At 60.8% G+C, this 24,586-nt stretch overlaps 1 protein-coding gene across 2 annotated transcripts in view; it reads left to right on the top strand.

Moving 5' to 3' along the window:
• The first annotated feature begins 19,326 nt into the window (after window positions 1–19,326).
• Window positions 19,327–24,586, top strand: part of FIBCD1 (fibrinogen C domain containing 1) — a 31,410-nt gene continuing 26,150 nt past the window's right edge. The window contains exon 1 of one of the 2 annotated variants that reach the window (XM_053908437.1): window positions 19,327–19,687. In XM_053908437.1, the coding sequence (XP_053764412.1) occupies window positions 19,616–19,687 (72 nt within the window). In that variant the 5' untranslated portion in view covers window positions 19,327–19,615. The remainder of the gene's footprint in view (window positions 19,688–24,586) is intronic. The other variant, XM_053908438.1, reaches the window with a different exon arrangement.

Here is a 24,586-nt window from a genome sequence, read left to right as displayed (position 1 = left end):
TGAATAACACCGCTACACACCTGGGTGTACAAGTGTCTCTCTGAGACCCTGCCCGCAATCCTTTTGGGTGTATCTCAGAAGCGGACTTGCCGGCCGTGCGATAATTCCACTTTTGATGTTTTGAGGAGCCCCCACGCCGTTCCCCACAGGGGCCGCACCATTTTGCATTCCCACCAGCAGGGCACAAGGGCTGCAATCTCTCCACATCCTCTTCAACACTTGTTCCTGTTCTGTTTTGGTTTTCACAACGTACGAGCCGTCCTAATGGTACGAGGCAGGATCTGGTGGTTTCGATTTTCTCTTCCCTAATGGACGCCTCTTATTTCCTTTTCTTGCCTAACTGCTCTGGGGCAGAATTACGGTTTTGCTGGTAGTGTTTTCTCATTCTCCGGGCGTGGGGCGATTCTGCTGAGCAGCCTGTGGTGTGAACCCCTGGCTCCCTCAGGTCTGTGTCTCCCCATCTCACGTCAGAATTCTCAAAACGGAGGCCTCAGGCCCTGTTTACATGTCGCACACAGAGAAGACAGATGCCCAAAGAGGGGAGGTTCTCCAAGGCACGGGGAGGTGGGCAGCAGAGCCAGAAGGGCCCAGGCAGGGTAACGGGACCTCAGGCACTGCTTACAGTGGCACCTGTCCTGACCGGAACGGACGCCCGCAGGTTGGTGAGTGTTTTCAAGGTCTCCTGGCCCGGGTCTACCTGACTCCAAAGCCCTTCACCCCCGCCTTCCAGGCACAACCTTGTAGCCAGGGGTTGGCGAACTATGGCCCACAGGCCAAATCCAAAGTTAAGAACGGTGTTCACATTTTTAAGGGATTGGAAAAAGAAATCAAAGTGGAATAGGCAAACCCTAAAATATTCACTGTCCGGCCCTTTGCAGGAAGAGATCGCTGACCCCAGCTTTGCTCGGACTTTAACGCTGGATCCCTCTGGCCAGGGGATGCCAGAGGCTTGGGGAAGAGCCTCACAAGGGCAGTGCCTTCCGGCGGTGCCTTGTCAAAGCCCAAGTGCTAGCCGAGGAATGAGGGACGGCCAGGCTCCCCTCCGCTGCTGCCGCAGCCCCTGTCTGGGTCCCTGGCACCAGACTTCAGCTCTGGGCAGGCCAACCCTCCCCCATCCCAGGAGGAGGTAAAAAATGTGACACCTCAAAGTGGGACATTAAAATTTAACGGGGGCGATGCATATTTAATGGGGCTTAACAAAGCATCCTTAAAGACATCCCAGACAGCCCCCCCGGGGGCGGGCGGGGGTAGGCTGCTGAGAGCGGTCCTGCCCAGGCAGGCTTGCTCCCTCATCCGTCTGTGGTGGCATCGTTGGGACAACTTGGCATTCTACGCTCCTGCCAGAGCCAAGTGCGGGCCTGCGGGCTCCCAGGGAGCTGCCCTTTCATTATTCATACTATGAGGGTGTCTGAGGAACAGCGTGAGCAGGGACACAACTCAGGCTGCCTGGCCCCATTCCAGGAAGCACCCCCTACCTGCCCCCCACGGGCACGGTGACCCCTTCTCCCTCCGCCCTCTGATCCCGCCCTCTGATCCCTCACTCGTGGCAGGGGTCACTGCTGCGGCTGGAGGGTCAGCTGGAGACATCCCTAGGAAGGGGCGCTGGGATGGCCCCCCCAGGGGCTTTGGCATAAGATGGGCCCCAGTCACGGACTCCGAGGCCACTGAGAATCAGAGTCACCGAGTCTTAGAATCATGGCATCTTGGAAGGCTGCTACCGGCTCTCCTGAATCTGAACGGCTCTAGCAGCCCGGACTTCGGACCAAATCCCACGAGCACTGGGCTCACTTGTTTCCACCTCACTCCCCCACCATCCGCACCATTTAGGGGCCGCAGCCTCCTCTTGGAGCCACCTACATATCCCCGGGGGTCCCCGGGGGCTTCTCACAAGGAGCCCGCCGGCCCTCGCCGATGTCTCGCGAGGGAAGCTCCTGTCGGCCACTCTGCAGTCTCCCTGCCCAGGATGGTGGCCTGGAATTCTCAGGCTGTGGCCGAAACTCACCCCTGCGTCCAGCCTCGACTCATCCTGGGAACTCTCACCCTGGGGACCGGCCACCCAGGGCCGCCGCAGCCCACACCTGGGCCTCCAACGCCGCCTTGATTTCCCCCGTGGCGTGTTTCAAGGGCCGCCCCCGGCCCAATATGTTCGGTACAGAGTTTCTGATCTTGCCCCCCAAGACTGGCCCTTGCCCGAGGTTCCTGTTGATGTGATGGGACCCCCGTCATGGAAGGGTCTGGACCGGATACCAGCATGGGGCGGGGGTGGGGGTCACTCTCGACACCCCCGTCACCGGCACCATCTCTCCTAAGCCCCTGCTGACTGTCCTCACTCTCTCTCCTCCTCCCCAGCCTGCTTGTAGTGTCACCTCTCTTGGCCTCTGTGCATCCCCTGGTCGCCCCCTCCATCCGTCTCCTGTCACCATCACAGTCAACTTCTCTCTGATCACGTGGAGCCCCTGTTTAAAACTATGAGAGTCCCTGGTTCTCTCCACCAGGGCGTGCAGGGGACACAGAGTCTTGTCTCCAGCACTTCCCCCCCCCCCACATCCCTTCCGTCCCCTTCCCGCCCCGCCCCTCCCTCATAGCTGCCTGTCCTCTGGTGCCCCTCGTCCCTGCTCCCCCATCTCGGGGCCCCGGCTCCCTGCCTCCTCACCTGTGACACCTGTTAGCCTTCCCACCTCAACTGCTCCTGGTCACCTCCTCGGGGGGACCCTTCCTGACCAAGTCAGACCCCTGAGGGGGTTCCTGCCCAGCCTGAGGTTTCCGTCCCTTAGGACACACATCACAGAGGCCACTTGACAGCTTTCGGGTGACCCCTCCCCAGACAGAAGCCCGGCTGACCCACCGGGCGCCCAAGGGTGCTGGCTCTGCTGTCGGTCTCCCCACACGGCTCCCTGACCCTGGGTTCAGGTAGAGGCGCCCCACTCTGCCATTTAGTCAACTTTATTGAGCACCTGCTTTGGGACAGGCGTGGTCCCCGGGCCCTAAAGCGGCACTCGAGGTGGTAGCCCCAAGTGTCCCAAGTCGCCCACCCTCAGAGCAGACACGCCAGCCCTCACCTCCTCTGGTCGCCTCTGCCGGCTGGCATCGGGGGTCCCGCTCACAGACATGAGCAGGCCGGCGGCGGGGTGGGGGGAGGGGGGCCCAGCCTCACCGGGAACCCGAGGAGCTCGGCTCATGGCCTCAGAATCCGTGACTCTCCACGGGCCGGAGTTTGGGTGTTGTGTCTACAGAGTCCCCACCCGGGCCAGGGTTAAAGACGTGCTCCCAGTCTCAGGGTCTGCAGGGCGACTTTGTGGGGGACCAAAGGCTGGAGGGGCCACAGGAGGCCGCCGGGGGCGCCGGGAGGGAGCCAGGGGCCCTTAAGCACCCCATCCCCCCCACGCCCCCCAGAACGGCTCTGATGTGACACCCGGGGGCTTCCGTAAAAGATCTCGTTTAAGCAGAGCGTCGCAGCTGAAACCGAAGGCACCGGTCGCAGCTGAGGGCAAGGCCAGCGGGGCCCAGCTGCAGGGACGGGAGTTCGCAGGGGAAGGCGGAGGGGGGCCTTGGCAACATCTGGAGTGCGTGGCCTGTCACGTCTCTGCGTTCTCTCTCGAGAGGAAGCAGGTGTCCTGGCAGCCTCTCCATGTCTCTCCAGCCCCCTCAGTGTTCCAGCCCCTACCAGACGCCCCACACCCACCCTCCAAGATGCCATCAGCCGTCCTCGCATTTGGGAAGTATTTTCAAATTCCTTTGCCGTTACTTATCTCTCTTTTTTAGAAAAAAAAAAAAAAAATCTCCCCAACATCCCGGGGTGTCTCACGATTCTTAGACTCCCTGGTCTTGAGACGCCGGTCGGAAAAGTCTAGGAGTCGGAGGTTCGGCATCTGGGGGACAGGCAGCTGAGCGGTGCGGGGCTCCCCGGCCACATGGGCAGCACAGCCCGCACGCAGGCCACCCGCCCTCCTCACTCCGGCCCCGGCCCTTCCAGCCAGTCGTGTGAGCCGAGGGCAGATATTCCACGGCAAGTTCCCAGCTGCTGGCTTCCGGGGAGAGGTGTTCCCTCCCCATCGACGGCCCGGGGGAAGCCTGTCCACACGGGCCACCCTGCTGAGGGCAGGGTCACTCTGAGCAGTCAGAGCACAAGGCCACAGCTCCCTCCTCTCTTTTTTCTGGGGGTCTGAGGGCCCGTTATTCCCCTGAAGGCCCGGGGGGGACGGCCCATGTGCTGGCTGCAGGAGGGGACCCCAGGTCCCCACCCCGCCCAGTTGAACCCTCCGTGGGCCACCTCACCACCTCCACCTGTCCTCTAGCGTCCGGCCCTGCGACCCCTTTGCAAAGCGACCCCATCACCCTTGTCGTCTTTGATCCGCACAATGCCCCGAGAGGCAGACTTGAGTAGCAGACGGGGAAACTGAGGCCAGAGAAGGGGTGTGACCTAACAAAGCTCGTGGAGACCGAGTGAGGAGGTGACTGGCTAAGAAGATGGGGCGCCCGGGTACCTCACCCAGCCCAGGTTCCCCCCACTTCTCTCTCTGGGTCCATCAGACTGGTCACAGTGGGTACCCTAATGGTGATGAGGGCACTTCCTGGCTGTGCAACCTTAGGTGAGCGTCTTAACCTCTCTGAGCCTTAGTCGGGACTGGGTGCAGGCGCTGGCATGTGAGGAAATTTCGGTACAAACGAGTGTAGGAGAGAGAGCGAGAGCCCATGCTAGACATGAGTTGTGGGGGCCCAGAGAACCTTGGGATCCAGGCAGGGGACCACCCCGGCCACCCCCTGCCCAGGATGGACGTCCCTCACTCTAGAGGAGAGGGTCCAGTGCATCCCATTGGGTTGGAGTCCAGTGGGAACAGCCCAAAGCCCCCATCCTGCCGGCCTCAGATGAGGACCCCCCAGAGGTGAAGCACCTTCCTGACCATCGAATAGCTGAACCGTGGTCGTCTCGTCTCCCCGGGACCTGCCGCCACAGGGCTTTGCCTGGCTGCTCTGAGGAGACCACGCCCTGTCCCCCCCCTCGCTGTCACCATGGTGGTAAGGCCTCTCGGCAGAGGGGACCCCCCCCCAGGCTGGGCTGCAGCCCCCACCACAGCACCCAAGCTGTTGGAAATGGGGAAAAATTTAAAAAAACAAAACAAAACCAGATGCTCCTTTGAACATTTCTGGCATTCATAAGGCTAAGAGTTTCGTCCCAAATGCCACTAACTTCCTCTCCCATGCTGTCTCCTGCGTTCTGCTGTAAGCATCCCCACCCTCCTGGCCAGCATCAGGATGACAGGAGGGCCGGCACCTGCCTCTCCCTTCCTCCCTCCCCCCTCCTCACCTCCTCCCGTCTCTCCAGCCACAGAGCCTTCAGTCTGACTTGGTTTCAGGCACCTCCCCCCCCCACTGTCTCCCCCCCGGGAACCACATTCTCGGCCACTCCATCTGGCCCTGTGCCCAGGCTCATATCTGATGGCCCCCTCACCTGCCCCCTCCTCCCCTCCTGAGAGGCCTTGGCCTTTGCCAGCCCCCAGGGGCCTCCTACCGAGGAAATAAGGCCCCAGCTCCGCACCGGAGAAAGGTGATTCATGACAGGGGCTCGGCTGCCTCCCTCCCTCCCTCTTTCCCTCCCTCCCAGGCTCAGCAGCAGGGAAGGGGCTGGGCCTCGCAGGGGGGCGTCAGGTGGCTGGCAGGTTGACTGGGAGGGGAGCGCATCATCTGCCAACCGGCAGGACAAATGGACACAGACCCAGGCTCCAGGCTTCTTTGGGGTCTGGTCAGGGAAAGAACCCAGGGAGGGGTCTCTTCGGGGCCTCGGTTTTCTACGCGGACACTGAGGGGATGTAGGCCGGATGGCCTCTAATAGCCCCTCTGACTCTGATATTGTAGGATTCTAGAACAGCCGCCCCATTTCCACTACCCTGTCTCCATCGCTAAAGGAAAATAAAAGGGAAAAAAAAAAAAATAACACCCACCCCATCTAATCCTTTCCCGGCTTATACCACGCAGCTCAGCTCTCTTGCCGGCTCCTCTGGGGGATGATGGAAATGTGAATTTAAATAGAGTTATGTCAAAAGAACATTACCCGGCACAGTCCCAGCAGGGAGAAGCCCTGCCGAGTCGCAGAGGCAGGCTGGTGGTGCACACGTTCACAGGGGAGGCCAGCACCTTCGGACAATTACAATCAGGACAGCTTGATTAGCCTTCTCCCCGCCTTACCCCCTTCCCATGAATCTCCTTAATAGCTAGCTGCCTTCTTTTAGGGCGCTGGGGCCGGCCGCCGGGGACCGGCCGGGTGTGGATAATCTCCTGGTGGCACCATGATGCCATCCACAACTAATGGGGACTCCAAACCAGCTTTCCGGGTGGCTCGCTTTCCCCTCCTGGCTGGGGGCAGCCACCAGCCCGGGAGAGGATTAGCATGGCTGTCTGCTCTGAGCTGAGGGCTCAGGCATGGGGCTCCAGGCAGAAGGGAGCTGGTGCAGGAGCTGGGGCCGTCTGGGAGGCTCCGGGCTCCCCTGCACAGCCCTGAGCTGACCCTGCACAGCAACCTCCCCCTTCCTTGCTCTTTCTCATCGCCCGGGCACCCTGGAAGGAAGGGACAGTCTGCCTTGCTGACTGCGGGGCACAGAGTAGGGACTCAGGACAGGGCCATCCTTCCCCTGTCCAGGGCTAGGGTCAGCTAGGAGACACGGGCAGGGCTGGCAGCATGGGCTTGTCTTAGAGGGGCCCTTGCTGGCCCTCAGACACACTCTCGTGCCCAGAGTCTCAGGTCTTGCCTAGGAATCACTGCTGGTTCGAACGTTCCGGGGGAGCCCAAACCATCCCATCCCACATGGCCGCGTGCTGACTCTTCCGCGGCCCCAGGATCCCATCTGGTGCCTTTGAGTAAATTAGAAAAAGGTCGGGGTGCCTGGGTGGCTCAGTCTGTTAAGCGTCAGACTTCGGCTCAGGTCATGATCTCACGGCCCGTGAGTTCGAGCCCCACGTCAGGCTCTGTGCTGACAGCTCAGAGTCTGGAACATGCTTTGGATTCTGTGTCTCCCTCTCTCTGCCCCTCCCCTGCTCATCCTCTGTGTCTCTCTTTCTCTCTCTCAAAAATAAATAAACATTTAAAAAATTAAAAAAAAAAAAAGAAAAAGAAAAAGGTGCCCTTCTCAGACCCACCACCTTTCTCAGCCTTGTGCGGGGCACAGCCTGGACAACTGTTCCAGGCGACCCGACTCATTTCTCCCCCTGAACTCTTACAGTGAAAACTCCTCCTGCGTTATCTCCAAGCAGCTGCACATCCCAGGTGGGCCAGTCCCATCGGGCTGCGAACAAAGCCACTCTGGGTCTTGGTTTGGGCTCAGCTGGCCCACCTTGTGTGCACACCGTGCATAAAATGTTTATGACACTCCTTGGAAATAGACTCAAGGGCTCCAGATGGGCCAAGATTCTCGGTGGGTGACGGCCTGGCTAAGGGGGCCGAGGTGGGGAGGAACGGGCGGGAGCAGAGGAGGCACCGAGTGGAGAAAGGAGAGATCTGTGTGGTCCGGCACGCCCGACTGCTAAGCAGGACTTCGGGTTTTATCCTGTTGAAAATGGGGAGCCCTGGCTGCCTGGCGGGGGGGGGGGCAAGGGGGGAAACGAGAGAGGCAGCATTTGGGGAGCCCATGCTGACGGTGCCGTTTGGGGTAGATGGGTGCTGGGGGCTGGGTAACTGTAGCAAGGCTGGGTGCTGGGTTTGGCGAATGGTGATACAACCGAGTCGCCACAGACCGAGTCTTGGCAGGTTGAGTTGGTGCCCAGGCCCGGTGCCCGTCGGACCGTCTCCATGAGCTTCAGCACCCCGTCAGGCGCCTGTGGCAGCTTTTACAAACCTCGGCTCCTCTCTCAGGGCGACCTAATTCCCCGGCCCTTGCGTGTGGACGGCACGGAGGGGCTCACTTCTAACGAACGGAGTGTGTGCGAGATGGTGAGTGGGGCTTCCCAAGAGTAGGCCGTAGAAGGTATCCTGGCTTCCCTTGCTCTCTTGGGTCCCCGCCTTGGAGGGAGCCAGTGGCCATCTTGTAAGGACGCTCAAGCCACCCTAGAGAGGGGGCCGTGGCCGAGGAACGGAGGCCTCCCGCCCAACAGCCCTGGGAGGGCGCCATCTTGGAAGTGGGCCTCCAGCCCCAATGGAACCTTCAGTTGATGCAGCCCCAGGCCCTTGTCTTGACTGCCCCCCTCTGAGGGACCCACCAGCTGAGCTGCTCCTGCAGTCCTGCCCCTCGTAAGCTGTGTGAGACGATAAATGTTTGTTTCGTTTGGGGGCGATTTGTAATGCAGCAATCGATAACCGCTGCAGTATTTTTGTTCCCTTTTTTGTTCAGGCTAGAAAATCGAGTTGTGAGGCAACCCGGGCAGGGGGCCTGGTTTCAGCCAAGGTGCCCGGCTGGACCACCTGTCCCAGTACAAAAAGCACCTGTCAGGGAAGGTGTGTCCGAGGGGATGGGCCCAGGGCTAGCTGTAGAGCGTTGGTGTTGCAGATTGAGGGGGTCGTGTCTGCACGATCCCTTCCTTTCTCCCCCCGGCAAGTGGGGAGCTGCCTGGAGGCACGCGGAGCCCCTGTGGACGCCAGAGTCCAGGGGGGCTGCTTTATAAGGGCTCCGCACCTGAAAATCTATCCAGGCGGGCCAGGGGACTTGTTCGCTCGTTCACTCACTCATTCATTCATTCACTCACTCATTCATTCATCATAGCCAAGTCCCTACTCTGTGTCAGGAGCAACCCCATCTCCTCCAGTAAGATCCTCCTCCCCCATCCTTTCTGGAAGGAAGCTCAGACGTCCTCTGCAGGCACACAGGACAGGACCCGGGAGGTCAGGTGCAGACTCGGGCAGCTGGGGGCTGGGCAGAGAGAGGCCAAGGTGAATGTTTCCCACTGACTCCTGGCCGAAGACAGTGTGGGAAAGGAGGCGAGAGAGTCCGGAAGCAAGGCCAGAGCGGGGCCCCGGGGGATGAGGAGTCTTAAAGACAGTTCTGCCCTCTGACCCCATAATTCTCTTCCTGGGAATCCACCCTAAGGAAGTAATTAGTGAGGCCCAATGGTGATGGAGGGCGAGGCTGCTTGCTGTGTGTGGTTTACAGCAACTAGAAAATAGAAATACACGTCCAAAACTAAGTGGGGGGGGGGGGCTTACAAACACCATGTCCCCCAACCCCGACTCTGGAGTCCGACGACCCGGGCCTAAATCTCCAGTCTATAGTTGTATTACCACACTGTGCCTCAGTTTCCTCTTCTGTAAGTGGGGAGAGTGATAGGACTCAGCTGCCAGTCCCTGTGTGGGTCAGACGGTTAGCACACGCAGCATGCCAAGGTCAGCACCTGGCACGTAGATCGCCTTCTGTGCATATCACCTAAGATCATCGTTAAATACGCCTAACCGTAAAGGTGAGTTTTGAATTTTTAGGAAATGGGAAATCTTCACAGTCAGGTTGTAAAATGTGCATACAGGGGCGCCCGGGTGGCCCAGTCGGTTGGGCGTCCGACTGCGGCTCAGGTCATGATCTGGCAGAGTTCGAGCCCCACCTCGGGCCCTGTGCTGACCGCTCAGAGCCTGGAGCTTGCCTCGTGTTCTGTGTCTCCCCCCGTCTCTGCCCCACCCCTGCTTGTACTCTCTCTTTCTCCCCAGAATAAATAAACATTTAAAAAAAGAGAAAGAAACGTGCATATGAAACCTCCGTCTGGTAAAACCTGACTTTAGCCCGAGGCCCTTCTCTAGGTCGAGGGCAAGCCCTGGTCACTGGGGCTCAGACGCTCCTGTCACCTCCGTCAGCGCACTTACCACGGCCAGCGTGTGGCACGTCACAGAGCTGCTACAAAGCCACAGGTCACCCGAGAACCTGCCGCATGGTCGTGAGAAGAAATGGGGGACGCGTACCCAGCACCTGGCCACTAACGGTGGTTCCCCAAGGAGCAGGGACGTAAACACAAGCGGCTTATCCGGTGGCGATCACCCCAGGGTGAGCTACAAGGGGCGTGAGAAGGTGACGCAGGGAGGGAAGCCAGCCATCACAGGGACATTTCATCCTCTACCCGCCCAACCCCCTCCTCGCTGGCCGAGGGCCGTGGGTCTGGCACCTTCTGGAACTGTGGGCGCTGAGCGCCCCTGTGGGCAGAGATCTGACTGCGCCCACGACACCGGTTTGTGGCAAATGTAGGTAGAGTTTGCCGAGTGCCTACCCTGCACCAAGCCCTCAAGCATGCCCCCATCCTCCTTCCCGGAGGGCCTCGCCTCTGCTCTGTGTATCAGTCAGCTACGGCTGAAATACTGCTGCGTAATACCCACTACCGGCACTCAGGGACTTACCACCGTGGCGTGTATTTTCCGGCTCGTGGCTCTGCCAGGTTCAGGCCTCTGCCACGCGTCTCCCAACCTTCTGGTACCTGTCTTCCCAGGCCTATTCCTCTCATGGTCCCAAGAGAAGGAAGTGCAGGAAGGGGTCTCTTAAGCTCTAGGCTCAGAACGCTGGCTGTTCCGCACGTTTGCACATAGTCCGGTAGCTGAAGCAAGTCACATGGCCAAGTCCAACATCAGCGGGGTGGGAGGCACAGGAGCGTCACCAGGCAGAGGGTGCAGATACGGGTAATTCTCTAACAGGGAGGGAGGAATTGGAAGCAGTAATCCCAGGTCCCCAGATCCCGCCGGCCACCGGGGATCGTCTGGTCTCATGGCTCAGAGTGGACAGCTCCAGCCTGGTGAGTTCGAGCCACCTCTCCCTGGCACTCCAGACTCGGGTGTTCGATGCCCATGCCATGCCCTTCTGGGAGGCCCGGCAGGTGTCTGAAACGTTATGCGTTCAGAACAGAACTCCTGATCCCAGCCCGCACCTGCGTGCTTCTTCCCCCGGATTCCCGTATCTCGGGTATTCCCATACCAGCCTGCTTGTGCCTCGGACCCCTGACCTTGGCATCACCCTTGCTCTCTCTTCATCTTGCTGGGCACATCCACTCTGTCAGCCGGCCCGTGACCGTACCTCCACCACTTGTCCCATATCTGTCCACTCTTTCCGCCGCCAACGCCCCAGTCCGAGCTGCCTCCGGCCCTCACCAGAGGGGAGAGCAAGCAACCTTCTCACTGGCCCCTGCCGTCCCACCAGACCCTCCTGGAGCCCAGCCTCGACATGGCAGCCAAAAATGAACTTGCAGAAACACCGCGCCCCCACCTACCACCCTCTGACGGTCTCCTGTTGTGACCAGTATAAAACCCAAACCCATTCCCGGCCCCGTATCGTCCAGCCCTCCTTCCCTCTCTGACCTCATCGCTGCCCTGGGCTCCAACCACAAGGCCTGCTGTCAGGGTTTAACATGCCAGTCTCTTTTCTGCCTCAGGGCCTTTGCACCTGCTGTCCCCGCTCCCCGGAGAGCTCTCCCTCAGACCTTCCACGATAGGCTCCTTCAAACACCAGCTCCTCCCCAGCCACCCCAGGCACTCTATATGGCAGCACCCTGTCTTATTTTCTTAGAGCGCGTATCTCCATTTGAATGTATCTGGTTCGTTCGCTGGAATTAAGCTCTACGCGGCAGGTGCTCCGTAAATATTTGTGGAAAGAACTTGCCTGCGGATTGGACGTGGGAGGTGAGAGCGGGAGCTCTCTCTGGTCAGGGAAGCTTTCGGGTAGGGCTCCGGAAGGGGGCACAGACCCCACAGGAACCGCAGCTCTCGAGCGTTGGGCCCACCGCGGGCGGTCAGCAACCTTCCGGGGCTTGGGGTGTGTTTTCCCGGGCAGAGTGCAGGTGGAGAGCGACCCGAGGCCTGTCTGCCTGCTGGACGGTCCCCTGCCTCCCCTGCCCCTCCAGACGAGACCTGCAGCGTGAGATGGGGCACCCGGGCCCTCACACCCCCAAGGCCTTGGGCTCCGGGGGAGCTGGAACCCAGCACAGAGCCAGCTGCACCCCCAGTGAGCCGGCAGCCCGGGCAGAAATCCACATGGGCGTGAGGCCGGATGATGAGGAGGGTGCGAGGGTGACAAGGAGACGCTTCCCCACAGGCGAATGACCACAGGCCTGTTCTCACGGAGATTCGGGCTCTGACTTCGTTCTACCCTCGCACCGCTAGCGGGAGCGTCCGATGACACGGCCTCGTTGGGAGCCATTTGGCTGTGTTTTCTAAGGCACCAGCCCTCCGGTCGTCGGTGCCGGGTGGCGCGGCCGGTCGGGCTGGGCGGGTGGCTGGGGAGACGGAACGGTGATCGACGCGCCCCGGCACACGCTGACATCCTGACACGGACACACGAGGTTTGGCCGAGACGCCAGCTTCCTCGGAGGCGCGGGTGACAGCCCAGCGGCTCTCCTGCCACTGCCTTAGGACGGGCCCTCTGGCAGGCCCGAGGGGGAAGGAGGACACCCGCCGGGCCACCGTGCGCGTCCCCAGAGCCCATGAATGACGGCGGGGGCGGGACGCACGTGCAAATGGGCACAGCAGCCCCTTTCGCAGCAGCCCGAACGTCCTTCAACAGGAAGGTGGCTAAACACACCGTGGCCGGGCCATCGAGGAAAGGCAAAACGAAGTTCCTATAGAAATCACGACTGGGGGCACCTCCGGGCGGCCGCGTGTGACCGGGAAAGGGGCCCGCGGGAACTTTCTGGGGAGGTGGAAAGGGTCATCTAAACCCTACCTCTAAGATCTGTGCCTTTTATTGAACGTATGTTAGACTTTGTCTTTTTAAAAAAAAAATTTTTTTTTAACGTTTATTTATTTTTGAGACAGAGAGAGACAGAGCATGAATGGGGGAGGGGCAGAGAGAGAGGGAGACACAGAATCGGAAACAGGCTCCAGGCTCCGAGCCGTCAGCACAGAGCCCGACGCGGGGCTCGAACTCACGGACCGCGAGATCATGACCTGAGCCGAAGTCGGCCGCTTAACCGACTGAGCCACCCGGGCGCCCCAGACTTTGTCTTTTTTTAAAGCTGAGAAAAGAGGGGCGCCTGGGTGGCACTCAGTCGGTTAAGCCTCTGACTGCAGCTCAGGGCATGATCTCACGGTTTGTGGGTTCGAGCCCCCCGTTGGGCTCTGTGCTGACCAGCTCGGAGCCTGGAGCCTGCAGCCTGCTTCGGATTCTGTGTCTCCCTGTCTCTCTCTCTCCCACGCTCACGCTCTGTTTCTCTCTCTCTGTCTCTCAAAAATGAAAAAGCATTAAAAAAATGAAAATAATACAGTTAAGATGAGAAAAATAGGTAAAAAAAGAAGGAAATGAACAGAGGTCAGAAACAAAAAGGGGGGGGCAGGGAAGGGGCGCCCGGCTGGCTCCGTCTGGAGAACGTGCGACTCTTGATCTCGGGGTTGTAAGTTTGAGCCCCACATTGGGTGTAGAGATTACTTAAAATAAAATCTTTAAAAAAAAATTTTTTTTTAAAGCCAGGGCAGGGAATCTGGGTGGAGATGGGCAGAGAAGGAAAAACTCCATCTGTAGCGGAAAGGGAAGCAGACAGGAAAGTTTCTGCTATAAACGAACACCCGCACGCCTGTTCTCATGAAGACATGGTTCGAATTTATTCTACGTGCAAGATGAGGGCTTAACGTGGCCCTGGGTTCGAAGTGGCTTCGGATGCCTCCCGGGAAGAAAAGCAGATCTGGGGAAGGACAAACTCGCGGCCCAGGACACCCCGGATTCCCACCGATAAAGCTCTGACAAAGAGGACTCACACAATCCAAAATTACAAAACACGCCGGGAAACACGGCACCGTGACGAAGCTGGCAGCAGGGACGACTATTATTTCCCCGGGGTTAGCGCTCCGGGGACATCGAGGTACACGGTACCTTATAGTCACCGGCACAGAAAAGAGATGGTAAAGTAAGGCACGCCATTTTCAAAAGTGAGGCCACTTGTAGTTGGGACGGGGCCACTGCTGCATCCGGACTTACGAGATTTTTGCTTTCCGCACCCGGTTCCTTTCATTCGGTATAAACATTTGTCACCCGAGCGTGAGGTGCGCAGGGGTCCCCGCATTCTGCCGCCGAGGGTTCTGGAGAAGCGGGGTCAGGCGGCACAGCTCAAATTCAAGACGTGGGGTTCACGAGACGTAGAACCTTGAGCAAGGTACGCGACCTTCACGTACTCCCGTTGTTTCTGTATCTGTCCAGTGCGGACAAGAAGCAGCAGCTGCCTCTTAGGCTCTTGCGAGGAAACCCAATGAGGAAGGGTGAGCGGCCCGCAGGGTGCCTGGCACGGGGTAGGCCTTCCGGAAAACGGTGGCTACTGTGAGTGCTCGAAAATGAAAACCGAAATGGCTCAAGCTCGGGTCACCCGCTGGTCGGATCTCCTCCTTGGGCTGCATTCTGGACCTCTACGGCATCCCCGCCCTCCCCTCCGACGGCCGGACCCTTCACTCTGCCTTGCGCTGACCTTGGCATGGGATGGCAGCCATCCCTTCCGTTTCCCCCCGAACGCCCCGGACACAAGGCGGTTGAGCAGAGCCCTGAGGGTAACAGATGGGAAAGCTACTCTCAGCAAGAGCATACGCACCCCTGCACCAGGGCTGTGCTTCCCAGGCCCCCGTGTGGCCTCTCTTCCCTCTCCCCCCCTACCCCTCCCCGGCCCTTCCCTGTCCAGCTGCTTTTGCAAAACCATGCTTCTCCTGGGTTTCTTGCTTCCCTCCTGTGTCCTGCCCGCCCCCCCCCCCGGCCAGCCTTGAGCCTCAGCTTTTCGCACCCAAATAGTCTACTAGGATGTTCCCCTGCAGAAAAAAACCAGACCTCTGCTTCTGGCTTTTAAAATGACATCGTCCTTGGCTGCTCTGTATTTATTGAGCACTGACTGTGTGTCAGAGGACCTATGGGAAGGGCTGGGGCCACAGAGATAAATGGGCAGGTGCCGTCCTGCCCGGAATGACCAAGTTATCCTGTTCCTGCGCTCCGGTCCTAGCCCCGAGGACCTGGCTTCGGCTCGTCTTTCTCTGGTTACACCCGACGGACGCGCTGCGGGCTACCGCACGAGGCACCCCGGCGGACTCGGGGCGCAGCCCCACACCGCCCCCTCCCAGCACACCACGGCAAAAACGCACACACACACACACACACGCACACACGTCCGCTCCATGCTAATTTTCGCCTTTGATGGCGGCCTCTAGACTGTCATCACCACTCCGTGTTGACAAAGCATAAAAAATAAAAAGAAAGAAAGAAATCCGCCCTGTCACTTGGATTCCCCTCCCCCCCCCCCGCCCCCCCCCCACCCCCGCCGGGCTTGGCAGCCCCCACCCCCGCCCCCGCCTTTGTATTATAGGTTCATGTCAAGGTATGTTGGATTCTAAATTAAATGTCAGCCCACTGTACCTTTCTGGCTCCAGCCGCAGAAAATGAGGAGACAGTGTTGGAGACCATCCAGGTGTTCAGCTCCCCGTGCCTAACCGAGAGGGGTGACAAGCCCATTGAATCACTGCACAGTCGCTTTCCATGCCACGGGAAGCCAAGATAAATTTATTTTTAATGATAAATGTGACTGTCAGAGTTAAGTTGAAACAGCTTTACCGCAAGATCCCGGTGCCCTCGGCAAGCGAGGGGCAGAGGCTGGGCGGGTGAGGGCCAGGGGTCCCGACCTCCCGGCCAGGCAAGCCCCCAGGCCCCACGGAGCCAAGCCCATTTGACATTCCGCCCACGTCTGCAGAGCCGCTGCTGAGACGTCGCTGGATGTCTCAGGCCAGCTCCAGATGACGAAGAGGACGGAAGCTAGTGACAGAGCAGGGCGGAGATCTGGGTTCCAGTTCTGGTTGCTGGGTGATCTTGACCAAGTTACTTAACCTCTCTGAGCTCCAGATGCCTCATCTGTAAAATGGGGGTGTCGGTTTTTGGTGAGGATTACATGAAATAAGGTATACTGTTAATGACTGGGACTCATTCATTAAGCACAGGCGACACGCTTACTGAATGGCAGTTATTCATTATATCATCTTATGTAACTTCCCTGACTCGGTTTTCTCATCCATGAAATGGGGATTGCAAAAGCTCCCGTGTCTGAGGGTGGCAGTGGGTCCAGCACAGAGCCCGGTGTGGGGATGATGTTCAACGGATCGCAGCCAGTCTGAAGGCCAACACCCTGAATGCCGTCACCCAACGATCCTGGTCACTTTCTTATCTCTTTCATCGGTTCTCTTCCTGTCCATTCCTCCAAAGCCGGCATCATGACTCACCGCCCTGTCCCCACTCCCTGCTAAGGGAGGTGCCCTGCATCAGGTCCCCGATGCTCATTGCCCCCCATCAGATTATGGTGGGCACCTGACAGAGGGCAGCTGTTATTGGCCAGCTGGTAATCCACAGTTGACATGTCCTGGCTCCAAATGAGGAGCAGGATGGATCACAGCCTTTCTCTCCGGAATTTAAACTAAAAATGCCAGACAGGAGCTTTCTGTTCGTGGGGCCATCACATCCAGGTGGCCACGGGCAAAAAAAAAAAAAAAAAAAAAAAAAAAAGTAGGAACATGTTGAATTGGCGAGCCAGAGGGAGGAGGAGGGTAAGTGGATGCACAAGGAGGGGGCAGGGATGCCGGGGTAGCCTTGGGTCTAAGCCAAGCACCCTGGGTTCCCAGGTTCCCGCTCTCCTGAGGTCCTGGCTGGTCCCCAGATAGCCTTGATCCCACGCCGGCCAGTTGGGAACACCTGCGCTCTTCCCTGGGGCTGTGAGGACACCAGCCTTGTCAAAAGGGAAGGGTGGGGGCACTGTCCCCTCTGTGGGGCCGACTTCGATTTTTCTTACGCGGATCTCGGGGTCAATGAACAACTGAGTGAGGGTGGCCCTCCCCTCTCCCCGAGACACCAAGTGTGTGAGGTGAATACAGCGAGTAAAGCACTGAGCAAATGGCTGCAGGCTCATGCCAGAGCTGCAGCAGGCCTGATTCTTCTCCTGGGGTGCCCAGGGGGTGGGTAGGCGAAGATCGTCCTTGACACACGTCCTCACTGCACCCTCTCAAGGGCAGGAAAGCGAGGAGCCTGCTGTCCAGCAGGTGAGACAACCGGCAGCCAGCAGTGCCAGGAGGCGCCGCTAGGTGGCGCCCACTCACCTGTCCAACTGTCCTCCCGCGGGCCTGGGAGCGGATCTCCAGCCAGCATCCTCGGGCTTGCACCTGCCGGCACGGCCTATTGTCACTGTCCATTCTCTGCCTTTGCCGTAATGCCTTCTTCCCCAGCCTCCAGACATCCCGGCCTGCCAGGCCTGGCTCACGCCTCTCCTTCTTCAGGATGCTTTCCCTGCCCCCTCAGAGCACGCGTTCCCAACCTCGGTTGACCCTCCGCACCACCCTGTTCTCAGAGTCTCAGTTCAGGGTTTCCCCCTCCCCAGCAGGGTGCTCTTTTGTCTGTACGTAGACACATCTGGAGTTTACCTCCTCTCCCCAAATCAGTGCCACAGACTTGCAGTCCCAGGCGTGTGCTTGCAAACTTCACAATTCCCCCACCAAGAAGGGGGAGGTCCTGATTTCTTTCCATGAGGAAACCAAGGCTACAGACGACAGGAAATCTGCCCAAGGTCGTAGCTGGAAAGTTTGAAATCTGCTCCGGTGACTCAAGGAGCCCTCTCTCAGAATTTCGCAATGAGCCCTTCCAAAGAGGGTGCTGTTAATCTTTTGGTACACATGGGGAAACTGAGGCTCAGAGAGGCGCAGTAGCTTGCCCCAGGCCACACAGCCAGGGCTCTGTGCTTTCCGCCACACCCCTCTGAGCAAGCCAGATGGCCCCCTCGGTCACCTGCCAATTCCTTTAACCCACAGGGAAGGGGGCGGAGGGGAAGAAGGGTGCGATCCGGAAAGAGCCTGGACTCCACACAGGTCCCGCGCCCCCCAGCCAGTGCTGTGGGATCCTCCCCAGCCACCCAGGCAGCCTCCCCGTGGGGCGCAAACGGGGTGGGGCTGCAGGTGGGGCAGCCGGCAGCCCTGGGAGGCAGAGGAGGCTGCGGCCAAACAGCTGGCGCGTTGCGAACCCAGCTGCTGGTGGGTGAGTGACAGTCGCTCAGACGGCACGGGGGACACGGGGTCCCGGGGGCTTCGGGGCTCAGGGCGCGGCCACCGCGCAGGCTGGGCGCGGCCCCCCCCCCCCCCCCAGGCAGCCTGCATTGCCTGTGCGGGGCTTGGAGAGGGGCCGGGAGAGGGACGAAGATGGGGTGACAGACTGGCAGCCGGTGGGGAAGAGACGAAGACGGTGCCAGGGAACAGCGTGGCGGGCCAAGGCTCCCCGGGAGCCGGAAAACAGCTCTGGGGAGAAGCGGGGAGCGGAAAATAGGGGTGTCTACTCTGAAGCTGGGGGAGCTGAAGGGATGAAAGAAAGGCGCGGGGGAGGGGCAGCCGGCCGGGCTCCCGCGGCGGCCTGGGGAGGGGGCGGCCCGCCGAGAACGCGGCGTCGGGCCGTGTGGGCGCCTCCCGGTCAGAAGCCACAATAGCATCTCGTTAACCGCGCAGATTAAGGACTTTGTCAATTACCTCCGAAGGCTGCGCCGGGCGGATTAAATGCTTTTAAAAGTGCTGCCGGTGGGAGGGGGCGACTGAGAAGCCCCCTCCCTGCACAAATCCCTACTCTCCGGAGCAGAGGAGGAGGCGGGGGCTGAGGCGGTGCGGGGCGCGCCTGGGGGACGCGGGCGATCCAGCGCGCCGAGCGGCTCCTACTCGGGACCGCGGCGCCGGCGGCTGTGGCGGCGCGGGGAGGCAGGATCCAGGGTCGCGGACTCTGGCCGGGGGCGCCCCCAGGCGGGCCTCGCTGGTGGGGATCCGGAGGGGAAGGTCCCAAAGGCCTGTGACTCCAGGACGGGGCGCGCTTGCCGGATCGGAGTCCTCGGAGACCCGCAGGGGGCGCACTCCGGCCGGCCCCACCCCCTGCCCCGCCGGGGTCCCCGGGTGAGGCCTGCGCCCCGAGGGAGCGGGAGCAACGCGGCGCCGCGCCCGGGAGACGCCCGACGGCCCGGCAGGGACGCCCACTGGGCCCTCCCGGCGCCGCGCCCCCGGCGCACGGTGAGTTGGCGAGGGTCCCGCCGGGAGGAAGTTTGCGAGGAGGCGCCGTCGGGGTTTCCCAGGCCCCTCCCGGAGCCGGCTGGAGGCGGGCTGGAGGCGGGCTGCCCGCTGCGGTTTGCCGCCCTCCCGGCTGGCCCCGGGGGCCTGGGGCCGGTTCTGCCCCTTTATCTGGGCCTTTTCGGAGGTGGAGTTAACTATCACAGGCCTCCGGGGTGTGTGTGTGTGTGTGTGTGTGTGCGCGCGCGCGCGCGTGTGTGTGTATGTGTGTGTGTGTGACACAGAGAGGGAGGGAGGCCGGGGGAGCAATAAAAGGCAAAGAGAGTCCGAGACAAAAAAGACACGGAGATTGAGAAGGAAGGAGGGAGGAGGGAGAGGAGCGCGCAGGGGGAGGCGCGGGAGCGGAGAGCGGGGACCGCGCGCAGCGCGAGCGGCGGGCGGGCGGGCTGGCGGGCGGGCTGCTCTCGCGCTCCCGCTCCCACTGTCACCCGCGCATCCCCGCGCATCCCCGCGCACCCCGTCCTCACCCGCGCACCCCCGCACACGCACCCCCGTTGGCCCGGGCCGCCTGGCGCGGGGCCCCGAGGCGGGGATCTGGCGGGCAGAACGCGCCCCGCGCCCGAGCCCGCGCCCACCTCGGCGTCTTTGCGCTCCGCAGCGGCGCGCCTCGCCGGGCGCCCCCGCCAGTCCTGCCGGAAGATGGTCAACGACCGGTGGAAGACCATGGGCGGCGCTTCCCAACTTGAGGACCGGCCGCGTGACAAGCCGCAGGTACACGCGGGCCCGGGGCGTGGGGACTTGGGGCCCGCGCGGTGGGCGAGGTGGTGGCCGCTCCGGCCGGCGGGGTGGGCGCCCAGCTCGAGGCTGGAGTTTGGGGTGCACCCCGCGAGGGTCGGGAGGCCTGGGGTGAGGCGGGCGCCCTCCTCTCCTCCTCCTCCAGAAGAGGCTTGAACTTGGGGTGCGGGGTGCGGACGGGGGCAGCACCCCCGCAGGAGCCGCGCGCTGTGGGAGAGGGCCCTCTTGCGCCGCCAACAGCCTCCCTGTGCGCGTGTGCAGAGGGGGTGAGAGACCTATAGTTCGCAGGGTGACCAGCCTTTTAGTTAACTGTGCGACCACAGACATCACACCCTCGCTGAGTGTGTTTCCACCCCTCGGCAATGGGCATCTTAATCACTTGCTAACTCTCCACCCTGGGCACCACCCTGTGCCAGGTGCCTGGCAGGGTGCCCATCCCCTGGATCTCCTCTGGACCCTTACACTTTAAACAGCTCTGTCCCCCCCCTCCCCCATACAGTAAAGGATCGATAAATATTTGTCTTATGTGAGAAGCCTGGATATCATGATTCTCCGGTTTTAAGACAAGGAAAGCGAGGCTCAGAGAGGGTTGCTCCTGCCAGAGGCCGTGAGGCTCTGCTGAGATTTGAACCTGGGTCCGAGGTTCCACGTCTGTTCATTTGATCCTTCCTGCTGCGTCTTCAGGGGCAGTGGAGGGGGCAGGCTTGGAGGGTGCCCAGGGCTGTGCACTGGAAGGGGGGGGGGGGGGGCGGTGAGGGCAGAGCTCCGGGGCTGGCCAGAGACGGGGCTGGAGATTCAGAGCTGAGCAGAGGGACAGCCCTGGGGCTGCCCCAGGCCGGGTTGCCAAGGGACTGGGGCAGGCAGGCAAGATGAGGGGGCCCCCGCTCGCCAAGGAGAGGAAATAATGGGGCTGCCCGTTTTAAATTTCAAATTTCTCCCAGACAGATGTCATTGGGGAAAGAGCTGTTTGTGTTCGCAGTGGCAAGAAGGGGGTGGCGGGGGCGGGCCTTGCAGCCCCTCACTCTCCAGGGTTGCAACCTGCTTGTTCTGTCCGGACTGACAGGGCCGTGGTGTGGGGGCCCAGCCCTCTACAGTTTGCAGAGCTCTTTCCCGACCAGCTGGCCAACCTCACTTCGTGCCATAGCCTGGGGGTTAGGCAGAGATGCATATTCCCACGTCACAGGGTAACGCGGCTCAGAGAGGTCGAGGCACGGCCCAGATCACACAGCATGTTAGCAGGGGAACGAGGATTCGAACCTGGGTCTGACCCCAGCGCCTTCCAATGCCTTCCAGGTAGTCTGTTTCTTTGTTTCGGGCAGGTGCACCCCCGAGCCACTCTCAGGTGTCACTCTTCTGCTGAGATCTGACTTTTTTTTTTTTTAATTTTTTTTTCAACGTTTTTTATTTATTTTTGGGACAGAGAGAGACAGAGCATGAACGGGGGAGGGGCAGAGAGAGAGGGAGACACAGAATCGGAAACAGGCTCCAGGCTCCGAGCCATCAGCCCAGAGCCTGACGCGGGGCTCGAACTCACGGACCGCGAGATCGTGACCTGGCTGAAGTCGGACGCTTAACCGACTGAGCCACCCAGGCGCCCCAAGAGATCTGACTTTTTACCCTCTTAGCAAGAGCAGTCTCATCTCCTAGACTCGTTCAAGGCCATCCCCAGCCTGACCCGTTCTCCTTTCCCATTACCCCCTTACCAGGACTGACTGCTTGTCGTTGCCAAACTCCAGCCCCACACTAGGCTGAACATTTTCAAACCTTTGCAGGTCCCAGTAGCATTTAGCTTGGGGCGCTCAGCTGCCTTTGTCTCGCTGCCTTGCTCCCCCCCGCCCCCAGGCCCCGGGTCCCTCCTCTATCAGGAGCTCCCTTTGGACGCGTGCTCCTTCCGGCCCCCGTCTCTACGTCTTCCCCTGGGCCCAGGCTCCTGCCCCTCCATGTAGCTCAGACTGGGAGCTTAGGGGTATTGGCTGAACTGAAGTGCGTGAAGCCCTCAGCCAGGCGCTCTGGGTGAGGAGTCAGCAGGTGCCGCTGTGTCTCAAGGGGAAGGGGGGGGCTCCTGGGGGATCCGTTTGAAATGTGCCTTCAAGGCCTCCTCCCTCTGCTGCTGCCTGGGGGCACATATCCCAGCTGCCCCAGCCAGAGCCCCCGCCCCTTGGCTGAGAGCTTGTGGCCCCAGGGTCCTGGGCCAACATCAAACACCGCCTCCTTTCCCCCCTCCCTTGGTGACCTAGCACGTAGACCTAAGCACAGTGACCCAGCCTGTGCCAGCCCCAGCCTCGTTTGAAGCTTCAGGTAAGAGGCAAGCCCGCTTCATTAGAGTTGTCCCTTCTCCCCCTGGAGCGCGAAGGGGCTTTCACACCCTTGGGGCGGGAGGTGACGGTGGAACATTTGCCAGAGTTTGGAGTCTGTCAGATGAAAGGATCTAGGAATAGACAAGGTTCTCCTCTCCTGGAGGGCGGGGCAGGAAGTCCCCCTGTGACCCGCTCCTCCTGGGTGGGGTTGGGGTGGGGTGGGGGTGGGGTGGGGGGAGGCTTGTTTCTCAGCAGCCCTGGGGTCACGCCACCCCAAACTTCTCGCAACATTGCGGAAAGAAAAAGAACTTCTCATCGGGAAGTTCTTCCCCATGTCTAACCTAAACCCTGCGGCATTTAATTCACTCCGTGACTGTTTCTGGAGTCTCCGCCTCAGCTGGGATGCACAGCTATGAGCCGGTGCCCCCGAGGAAGCTTACTTAGGGTCTCACGAGGGAAGCAAAAAAAAAAAAAAAAAAAAAAAAAACAAAAACCCTCACCAGTCAGGGACTGTCACAAGGCACCATAAAGAAAAGCAACTGTCTTCTTGTTCCCTGGGGCTTGGATAGAGGTCACTGTGTTAGGCAGGGGCTGGGAGACAAGGAGGGTGACATAAGGGAAGAAGGGGCCCACGGGGGTGACAAGCCAAGGACTCCCTTCCGTCACTTTCCGTGCCCTCCTCCGGCCCCCCCCCCAGCCCCACAGAGCTCACCATCTAGCCCAGCAGGGTGGCTGTGACCCGAAGGCAGGGTGGGAGTGAAGAACCACCTCCCAGAGGAGGTGACAGTTAAGCTGAACGGTATTTGCCGCATCCGTCCTGGAGGGAGACCAAGGTGTGTTGGGAGCCAGGAAAGGAACCAGGCAGGTGCAGAGCTGGGCAGGGCAGGATGGGGGAGGGGAGCCCGCAGGTGCCCTAGGCCTGAGGGCCCAGCGGGACCTGCCCTGGGGGCCTCTATAGCTCTAGGGGGGTTCTAAGCAGGACCTTCAGGAAGGGTCCTTTGCGGCCTCGTGGGGAACGGGTTGGCGGGGCCTGGAGGGCAGCGGGGAGACTGTCACAGTGATTTCGAGGCAGTTGACGGGCTTAGACTGGGGTAGGGCTGGGGGCACAAGGACAGAGCCGGGTGGCTGCCTGGGTGGCGGTGGGGCGGAAGGAGACCAGTGAGGCACCGGCTTTGGAGGGGTGGAGGCCGAGTTGGTGCAGGGGATCTCCAGAGGGCTCAGGTTAGGGGTGGGGACAGAACCTGGTTCGGTGTCAGTGGGCCGGGTGGGCCATCAGGAGGCCAGGGGCTGTGGGGGGTGGGGAACAGACCCTCACGGGAAGCGTATGGAGACAGCCCTGCCCCCCCCCCCCCCAGATGGACCCAGAGTCGAGCTCCTCTGAGGAGTAGCAAAGGTTGGGGAGCTTGGAGCCCCCAGGAGGGGTGGACTTGGGCCGCTCTCCAGGCCCTGCCCCTCTGTCCCCTTCGGCCACTCCCCTAGGACCTTGCAAATGGCCAGAGGCTTCCGATGGTCCTCAGCATGGGGTGCCTTAAAGCCGAAGAACCAGCCCCTCATTCTAGGGGGTCTCTGGGACACCCCAACCCCATCCTGCCTTTGGCTGGGGTGCTCATAGGAGACGGGGGAGGGCTGTGCATTTGGATCCCACCTTGCCTGGCCTCCCCTGGAGGGACGTTTTTCTTCTTCCCAGTTTGATACTGGGAGCCCAGTCTCTGTCTACCGCGGGGGCTCCCGCACTGGCTTCCTGAGCAAACGAGGAAGAAGACCGGGGGGGGGGGGCCGGGGGGGGGGCGGGCTGGGCACGATGGGCTAGCAGGGCATCGAGGCAGCGCGTCCCTTCCTCTTGAGCCGTTTTCCTCCGCCAGACCCCATGGCCGCCTCTGGAGGCTGGGGACACAGAGGAGGCAGCAGGGAAAGACGCCAGCCCTCAACTGAGGCACCTCTGGGGTTTCTTACCTCCTGCCTCCCCTCGGCCACGGGGAGCCAGCCCTGGGGGCCACGCAGGGGACGAAGCCACGTCCCTCCAGCTGGGGGCTCACGTAAGCGGTTAGTGGCAGAGTGGACCTCGAACCCGGGGCTCCTGGCACCTCTCACGCCCACCGCCTGGGACACCTTCCCAGCATCCGCCCTCCTTGCCAGGGGAGGCGGGGGCCCTGTGTGCCCGGACCCCGGGGTGTGCACCCGGCTCTGCCACGGTCGAAGGCTGATAAAGCAGCCCCGGCCCCGTGGCCTGCCCTTTGCGCCCGGAGCCCCCCTTCTTATCTCGGGCAGATTTCTTTGCGAGACACGTAAACAGCAGCCTATAAAAACGAAAAGTACTTCGTGTTTAAGGTGATCTCAGAAGACTAATTCTCCTCTGCTGAGTGGCCTGTTTCATCTCCAACTCCGTCATCCCCCTGCCCCTCAGGGGACCCCATGTGGCTTTCTCGAGCCTCTTCCTCCTCTGCACCCTCCGTCTTCCCTCCAGGGACTGGGGGCTTGGGTGGAAGCAGGTGCGAGAGACGGCGAGGGTCCTGGAGACACCGGGGTGGGTGGGGGCGGATGCGGCTGGCCACTTTGCCTTGCCGGCCGGGGACCTTAA

The sequence above is a fragment of the Panthera pardus genome, unplaced genomic scaffold (genome assembly GCF_024362965.1).
Source record: "Panthera pardus isolate Hobbes unplaced genomic scaffold, ASM2436296v1 HiC_scaffold_20, whole genome shotgun sequence".
In the NCBI taxonomy this organism is placed as follows: domain Eukaryota; kingdom Metazoa; phylum Chordata; class Mammalia; order Carnivora; family Felidae; genus Panthera; species Panthera pardus.
This window is presented reverse-complemented; position numbering and strand designations above follow the sequence as displayed.